At 44.8% G+C, this 9,108-nt stretch overlaps 1 protein-coding gene across 2 annotated transcripts in view; it reads right to left on the bottom strand.

Annotated features, from left to right (window-relative positions):
* Positions 1–1,530: 1,530 nt before the first annotated feature.
* Positions 1,531–9,108, bottom strand: part of LETM1 (leucine zipper and EF-hand containing transmembrane protein 1) — a 113,449-nt gene continuing 105,871 nt past the window's right edge. Inside the window, exons 13-14 of one of the 2 annotated variants that reach the window (XM_082243756.1) lie at positions 4,113–4,269; positions 1,531–2,259 (exon numbers count right to left, since the gene is read on the bottom strand). In XM_082243756.1, coding sequence (XP_082099882.1) covers positions 2,107–2,259; positions 4,113–4,269 — 310 coding nt within the window. In that variant the 3' untranslated portion in view covers positions 1,531–2,106. The remainder of the gene's footprint in view (positions 2,260–4,112; positions 4,270–9,108) is intronic. The other variant, XM_082243757.1, reaches the window with a different exon arrangement.

Genomic DNA, 9,108 nt, shown 5'->3' with positions numbered 1-9,108 from the left:
AGGTGTGTGACATCGCAGGAGAGCAATTGGAAGTTAATGGCCGAGCACACACTTAAAAAAAAAAAAAGGGCCTACGTAAGGACCTTCAGATCAGGACCATCAAATATTTAATGGAATTATTGATATTTAGGTGTTACGATGATCCAAAAACCACAGTGCACGGTGGTGCCATGTACTTTGAGTGGCACCCTAATGCACTTTTACAGTAGCAGGCAATGCTTTACTGCAGCACACCACAATGAACATGCCATGTGCTGCGTTAATAGAAGAAAAAAATAGTCCAGTGGGTGTGCCTGACCGTAAAAATAGTCACATTCAATTTTTTGAGTGTCAATATGCTCTGCCAGCCTATTTAAAAATGATGCAACACATTGTGAATGGGGCGTTAAAAATATGTAAAATTTCTTTTAAATAATATTAACAAGTTGAAGATTATTTGAGAATGTACTGATGGTACTTTAACCCACTTCTGGACAGGAAGGTTTTACCCCCTTAATGACTAGGACATTTTTTGTGGTTCGGCACTGTTATTTTAACTGACAATTGCGCGGTCATGCAACCTTGTACCCAAATGAAATTGATGTCCTTTTTTTCCCCACAAATAGAGCAAAATGTTATCACGTCTACAAACTAGGGGAAAGATTGTCATTTTTATTATTTTTTTTTTTACTAGTAAAATCAGCGATTTTTAGCGGAACTGCGACATTGCGGCGGACAGATCGGACACCTGACATTTTTGACACTTTTGGGGGGACCGGTGACATTACTACAGTAATCAGTGCTAAAAATATGCACTGTTACTGTACTAATGACACTGGCAGGGAAGGGGTTAACACCAGCGGCGATCAAAGGGTTAAATGTGTCCCTAGGGTGTACTTTTTAACTGAGGGGGATGGGCTTGCTGGATGAACACAGAGACCTGTGTTCCTAAATAAGAGGAAAACAGGATCTCTGTGTTCACTGACAGAACAGCGGTCTGCTGTGTCTACGACAGTAGACCACTGTTCTGTCTCCATGGGGAGCGATCGCATGACATTGTGGCCGCTGGACCTGCAGATTGGCTCCCCCTGTGGCCAATCGGTGCGTGCCGCACTAGCGGTCCAGCGAAACGACATACAGGTAACGTAGTTTCGCAGGACAGAGCCAACCTGCCGCAGTACAAGTACAGCAGCTGTTCGGCAAGAGGTTAAAGTGTATGTAAAACAAATTATTAGGGTTATCCATCAGGTAGAGGGTTATTGTAGAACGTTTTCTGGCTGTCAGACCCCTTAATACAGACCAAGAAAGGAACATACACACCATGGGTCCATAACATAGACCAAATGTTTATTGAAGCAATCACAAGTGCAACATTGAGGGCACATGGGACCCCGTGCCTGATGAAGTTATTGTGAAGGGATCTCTTCAATAAATGTTTGAAATATTTGTTATGGACCTATAGCGTGCTGGCAACATATGTTCTATTCTGTGCTACCAATTAACCAGCTGGCTGTTCATAAAGTGCCCTCCTACCCACTTCTGGGTTTTCCCAGGATGGAGTATGAAGGAAATATAAAAAGTGCTTTAAGCTAAACCAAATCACGGTACACCCTTTAAAAAGTATGCACTGCTTGTGAAGATCACTTTGTTTAATCCACAAGAGAATAGTCCTGACAAGCCTTACAAGGGGAGCCCCATCCATGTCACTATGTATTGCCCTGAAGCATTAGTCTACTCTACATTTAGAATGAAAAACCCTTAAATAAAAAAAAAAAAAAAAAAGTTTAAAATCCAAAATGTTTGCAGAATTAGCAGTAAATTACTCTGCCAACACTCTGAATCTAAACCAAAATGGAGGGATCAAAGTATAAAAATAAAAATATTGTGCTATATTGATTTTACAATTCATCTTCAGGTTTTCATTCAAACAAGATATCTTTAAAAATAACATGTAGCCTGATGCTGATGGAATGATGGCAGATGACTTAAATTGAGCTTTTATTTCACCATGTACAAACGGTAGTCGTGAATATGTAGCTCAACAAGGGCATCCCCTCATAAGCAAAAGAACCTTAGAACATGGTAGCAGTGTTATAAAGGTTACGAGGAGAAAGGTTTCTGGGGTGTTTAATTCTGTACGTCGGCCATCTGCTCCTTCTCCGCCTTCTCTTTGGCTTTCTCCTTCTCCATCAGCTTCTCCTCCTTCTGTAGGAGCTCCATGATCTCTGCTACCTGTTTGGTGGAAATGTTGATATCTTCCTTGTCAATAAGTTCCACAACCTGAGGGAGCAAAAGAGAAAAACTTAGGCAAATTTTTAAAAAAGAACTAGAGACATAAATAAAAGACAAGTTAATGTCTTAGTCATTAATACATCATTATAGGTTTAAAGGGGAAATTTAGACAGAAAATGAAGTCCTGCTAGATCACTTCAGGCTGGCCCTTGCAGGTATAGCTATGTAAAACATTAAATAGAAGTGCCTATACTATTTAAAATCTAGTAATACATTGTCTCATCCAGCTCTGCACCCTCAGTTTTTCTATAGTCTGGGCCGAAAATCAGAGCCACTAGAGGCCGATCTGCTGACAGTCTTTCACTGCTACTCTGCGGGCTCTGGACTTCAGCAAAATGGCAGAAGTTGGCAAGAAGAAACAGGAGCAATGCTGGAGGCAATTTACATTACACACTAATTTTGGTACTATAATTACTAACCAATTCAATACTGGGCACTTTAACCCCTTTCCCGCTCAGGCCAATTCTGCGGTCATGCAACACTGTATGCATTTGAAAGCTATCTTTTTTTGAGACAGTGTTTTCTTTTGGTGGCATTTAATCACAACTGGGTTTTTATAGGTTTATTTTGTGCTAAAAAAAAAAAAAAAAAAATGTAAAACAAAAAAAAAAAAAAACAAACACTCTTCTTTTTTTCGGTTATACACCGTTTTGCAAATGATTTTTCTTCTGCACTGGTGGACACTGATGATCAGTGTCCTGATTATCAGTGTAAATGTCCCCTGTAACTGGAAAGCCAGTTATCAGCTTTCCTTTCCTTAGACAGCGTTGAGGAAAGAAAATGCAGATAACCAGCATTTGTTTACATGTGATCAGCTATGATTGGACACAGCGGATCACATAGTAAAGAGCCTACATCATCAGCTCTTTACCCTGATCGGTGACACACTGTGTCACAGCCCCCCCAGCACCCCTAATACTTGTGTGTGTCCCCTCTGTCCAGCGATGTCCACGAGTCCCTCGGGCATCTTGGGACTCTCCCTCCTCATTGGCTGAGATACAGCCACGGCACCATTGGCACCCGCGGCTGTTAATCAAAGTCAGTTGGCCAATCGAGGGAGAGAGACGGCGGAGCCGAACGGCAGCTCGTGTCTGCATGGACACACAGCTGCAGGTCGGCTCGGGTGCCCCCATAGCCAGCTACTTGCTGTGTGGGCACTCAATAGGAGGCCAGGAGCAGGAACATGCGACCCGAGGAGGAGGATATGGGCTGCTCTGTGCAAAACCATGTGCACAGGAGGTATGTATAACATGATGTTTTAAAAAACAAAACAATGAGACTTTACATTCACCTTAAAGCATTAAAAAATGGGGGGGGGGGGGGGTAATCGGGTTGCGGCTGTGTCTGAATGAACACAGGGAGCTGTGACTCGGCTCAGGTAGAAAAACCGGAAAAAATATTCCCATTTCAAAGCTATAGAAGTGAGGTTTAAGTCTTTCCTGCTTATTCTCCGAGAGAGAAGGAAGCCATCTTGTCTGACTTGTTACTAATGCCAAGGTGTGTGCTGTATAGGGAATGCCTATGTACATATCACAAATATTTGATACAGCCTTTCCAAGTTCAATTCTGTGGTGTAAACTAGACTAAAGCTGGGTACACACGGGCCGAATGTCGGGAGACATTAGCCAGTTGACATTTGCCTCTGTCAGAAAACTATAGCTCAGCAGGGGAGATTGCAATACTAACTTCATAGTTAGTATAGCGGCTCAGACCGGAGATGAGTTTTTTTTTTTTAATTCATCCCAAAGCCAATAGTGTGTACCAGGCTTTTGAGAATTAAATGCCCATTGCTTATTTTTTTACTATATAGTACAGATCAACTCTTATTTTCCTAGAAATACCTTTGCCACATCATCCAGATCGATCTTTCCATCCTTGTTCTCATCCAGGGCGGCGGCAATCCTCAGGAGCTTCTGTTCAGGGATCTTTTGAATGTGCCTCATAAGGTTGACAAGTTCGGTAATGCTGACAAGATTTTCCCTAAAGGCGAAATATAATCTGTATACAGCAAACAGTTACCATCATTAAAATGAGAAAGAGCAAGCAGAAAAGGGTGAGGGGGTGCGTAGAGGCAATTACGCCAGGGATCTCTGATGATTGCTGGTCACATTAGATCTGAAAATGATTACAAAGACACAACCAAACACATACACACCAAAAAGCCAGACAACATTCCGCACAATGGACATGATGAGCTAAGGATGAAATGTTAGTTATACACACACCAAGAAGCGAGCAGGGCAAACTTCAGGGGCCAGTGTGTGATAAAGGTTGCTGTCCCCCACGTTGTTTAGTGAGGATAGGGGAATTGATTAATTTCTCCTCTTTAGCACTGCAGGCTGCCTAAACCCTGGCAAGTTGGTTTGAGGTGTGTAGGGCTTTATCTCCTCCCTCTAGGAAGTGAATGGAGTGTCAGGGGAGCAAAGAAAGGTATGCTAGGGAGGGTGGGAAGGTAAAGTGGAAGTTCACCCCAATACTAAAATCTCTAAATCTCCTGGCATCAACAATTTAAGACAAAGCAATCTAACCTTGTAAAGAAGAAATCGCTATACATACCTTTTCTGAAGCTGCCCTGGTCTGGTCTCCAGTGGCGGAAGCTCTGCAGAATAGACCGCCCACAACGGCTGTGAAATGCATGGGAAGTGATGCCATCCATAGACTTACTTACTATGGGGCTTCTGTTGTCGGCTGCCTATCCTTCACACGCCTACACAAACAAGCCGCCGCTGACAGCTCACAAACACTTATTAAAAAGGATTAAAAATGACTTAAAAGTAAAGCACTTCAACCACGTGCAAGCATACTGGCATCGGTGTACAAGCAAACAAACCATAAAGAAGCCTGCGGGTGACATCATACGTTACTACTCCCACGGTATGCGCTACGTCTGTAGGCGGCAGTTGGTTTAAGTGCTTTACTTGTAAGTCGTTTTTAATCCTTTTCAATAAAAGAGTTTATACGGAGAGCACTATATTCTTTCATTCTCCTTTATCTATATATGCCCTGTGGAGAGTGCCTACCTGCACTGTGTTCCGATCTTTGGCGGATTATAACCCATGGTGTGGGAAAGTACTTGAAGACCTTTTTTTTGGGTTGAATGAAGGAGATGAAAGACTTGTGCTATCTGTGGTGGATGGGCTGTACTCACCTTTAACACTTTTTTGTCCATCATCAAGCACCTTTCCCACAGTGGCTGAGATCTTCACAACTTATGGACATTTTATATTGCTGTTATTACTGATTGGCTTGTTTGCACTGCACTGATTTGTTATTTAGAAATGGTATGCATGCATAGCGATTTCTTCTCTACAGGGCTAGATAGATTAGTTTTTGATTGAGAATGCCAGTAGATTTAGAGATTTTAGTATTAGGATGAACTTCTACTTTAAGTGACTGCCTTACTTTAACCTGTATAGGAAATTTAAAGCAGCAAAAAAGGAGAGGATTCCTCGCATATTTTACATTTCCTACGATAATCTTCAACATAGAGCCCATGCGTAAGCAGGTCTGACACTTGCCACTGCCCCCAGCCAAGTCAGAGTTAAAAATGTATTTTTGTAAAATCTTACCGTAAAATCCTTTTCTCTTAGCTCATTGACAGACGTAGTCCTCGGTGATTCAACACCCTCGGGTTATGCTGCCCTCTACAGGAGTAGGACTAGACAGGAAAGAAAACGTTCTGGCCACACCCTAGGGGCAGTCCCAGAGGGTATATCCTCTCACTTCCTGCTCTAGCAAATCAGTTATGTCACAAAGCAGTGTTTAGAGAATTTAACCCAACCCAACTCAAAAACAGAGGGGCGGGTACTACGTCTGTCAATGAGCTAAGAGAAAAGGATTTTACGGTAAGATTTTACAAAAATCCATTTTCTCTATCGCTCATTGACAGACGTAGTCCTCGGTGATTCAACACCCTCGGGACGTCCCAAAGCAGTACCACAAATGAGGGGTGGGAAAATGGAAATCAAATCCAATCTAGAAGGCCCAACCGGTGCCAACTAGAAGTTTACAATGCTCATCCTCAATGATGAGACTCAACAGAAATTTTTCAACAGAAAAAAACCCCCGAGGTAGACCACCGGTCTCCTCAAATTGCGGCCTGCAAAACCTTGCGGCCAAATGAGGCATCCGCCGATGCCATCACATCAATCTTATAAAATTTTGTAAAGGTATGTACCGACGACCAGGTGGCCGCCTTACATACCTGGACCACTGACGCCTGATGGCGATAGGCCCAGGAAGTACTGAGCGCTCGAGTGAAGTGCGCCCTAACAGGGAACGGAGGATTCCGACCCTTAATAGAATAAGCCTGTACCACCGTCTGACTGATCCATGTAGATATGGTCGCGGCAGACACAGGCAACCCCCTTCAAGGGCTATCCGTGATCACAAAAAGTGATTCGTCTTACGAAAACAAGTTCGTAGTAGTCAAGTGTATCCTTCTGAACCCCATCCAAGGAGTGTAATGCAAACTCCCAAGGATGGCTAGTCTTAGGACACGGGGAAGGTAACACAATACTTTTATTCAGATGAAAAACTCTGAAAACCACTTTAGGAAGGAAGGATGGATTCGGAAGAAGAACCACCTTATCCCTATGAACCACCAGATATGGGGAACGACAAGATAATGCGGCCAGTTCTGACACCCTGCGTGCAGAAGTAATGGCCACCAAGAAGGCCACCTTCTGGGATAATGTAAGCAAGGGAATCTCCCTAATATCTTCAAAGAGAAGTTTCTGAAGAACCGACCACACTAAATTAAGATCCCAGGCGGTAAGGGTGCGCGCACTGGCGGAGACAGATGTCGCACCCCCTGGATGAAATTCCGCACCAAGGAATGATTAGCCAAAGGTTTCAAAGAAGATTGCTAACGCCGAAAACCTGACCCTTGATCGTGCTCAAGGATAGTTTCTGCTCAACCCCTTGTTGCAGACAGACCAAAATTCGGGTCACCGAATAGGTATGTGGGGGAAATCCAATAGATTCACACCATGCAATATAAGACTTGCATGTGCTGGAAGTCGCTTTCCTTGCTTTAACTGGAGGTAGGAATAACTGAAGCTGACACTCCCTTGTCCTTCAGTACCTGGGTCTCAATGGCCAGGCCATTAAGCCAGCGACTGTAAAGCAAGATGGAAGACCGGTCCCTGAGACCGCAAATCCTCCCTGAGAGGAAGTCTCCAAGGAGCGTCCGCGACTAGCCTCACCAAGTCGGCGTACCAGGCTCGACGAGGTCAGTCCGGAATTTCCAGAATAACTGGAATTCCCTTCACCTCTATCCTGCAAAGAAGTTCCCGCAGCAACTTGAGAGGATGGAAGGCATGCCGTAGCTGATACTGCCCCCACGGGGCGATCAGCGTTTCTGCTGCGTCCGCTAGAGGATCGCGGCGCGAGCTACAAACCTCTGCACCTTCCTGTTAAGCCAAGGTGCCAACAGATCCACATCCGGGATGTCCCAATGAAGGGACAGCTAGTGAAAAACCTCTGGATGAAGAGGCCATATGCGATTGGATCCGAATCGGGCTGCTCTAGAGCTGCTCGATCCAGTAAATCAGACAAAATCTGATCGCTCTCAGTTCCGATACCCTTATTGGTAATCTGGATACTATCGGAAGAAAGGACTTCCCCTGGTTGAGCATCGGAAGACTTCCTGGTCCGCTCGCTCAACCGGATCCGATTGTCCAGGGAATCGGAATTCTGATTCCATTAAAAAAGAATCTCCTTCAGGAGAATTCGGGTATGAGACTGGGTATACGGTACTGCCTCTAAGAAGGCCACCATCAGTCCCAGCCAATTGACGGACAGCAAAATCCGAATCGTTGACTGAACCTTCTGGAGTTTCTCCGCAAGGAGAAACTCTCTTGCCCAGGATGTATCCAACCTTAGGCCCAGATAGTTCAGTCTCCTGGTGGGAACCAGGGATGATCTTTGGGAAAGCGAAAAAACGCTGATTTCCTGCGATGATGGGGATATAAAGATAGGCCTCCTAAATGTCTATGGACGCCAGGAAATCCCCCTGATGCAGGGAGGCCACCACTGTACGGATGGACTCTATTTCTTCCCAAGTCCAGATTTGGACGCACCTTGCCCTCTTTCCTGGGCATTGTGAATAGGTTCGAATAGAACCCCTGAAACCGTTCAATGTTAGAAGGGAAGAATCGCACCGGTGGAAGTGATCGAAACTCGATCCTGTGTCCTCCAGAAACCGGTGAAGACATCCCCCCCACCCCAGAGATAGGTAGGGGCGCATCAGGCTGTATCTTCAGGCTTGGCTGAGCCGGACTTTTTGTTTAGCCGACCAGCGCCCTTTGAAACCCCTCTAAAGCGGCTTTGGAGGGTTTCGCCTTATCGCCCGCCCTCGCGGAACGAACAACTCTTTATGAGCAGAAAAGGAAGGTCCTCGTTAGTTACAAGGTCCTTTTATCCTAACAGTCTGTGGCAAGACAGCAGGTGGTACCGTCTATCCTATAAAGAGGAATTCCTTAAACGGATAGCACCTAGCCATGCGTTTGGAAATAACAGGGGTTCGTTTCAAAACGACCCCATTTGGGTAAAGGAAAATCCTTCGCCCTTTTGGTAGGCTAACAAGTACCAAAAAGGAATCTCAGTCTCAGCTACCTCTGCCGGTGTAACCTCAAGACTAAAGGTTTCCCGGACGGACACAACTAGTGCATCCGCCACTCTTGTGCTATGGCGGAGGCAGAAACGTGCTCCTCACTGCTGAGGAGATATTACCTGAGACAACAGCCCCTGAAGTATCTGATAAACAATAGGGGTAGGCGGGGGTCGCTTCTTGACCCCCGTCCCTGACAGGCCACCTCCACCCGGGATACCAAA

The sequence above is a fragment of the Pelophylax lessonae genome (assembly GCF_965119305.1).
Source record: "Pelophylax lessonae genome assembly, chromosome: 1".
Taxonomy (NCBI): domain Eukaryota; kingdom Metazoa; phylum Chordata; class Amphibia; order Anura; family Ranidae; genus Pelophylax; species Pelophylax lessonae.
This window is presented reverse-complemented; position numbering and strand designations above follow the sequence as displayed.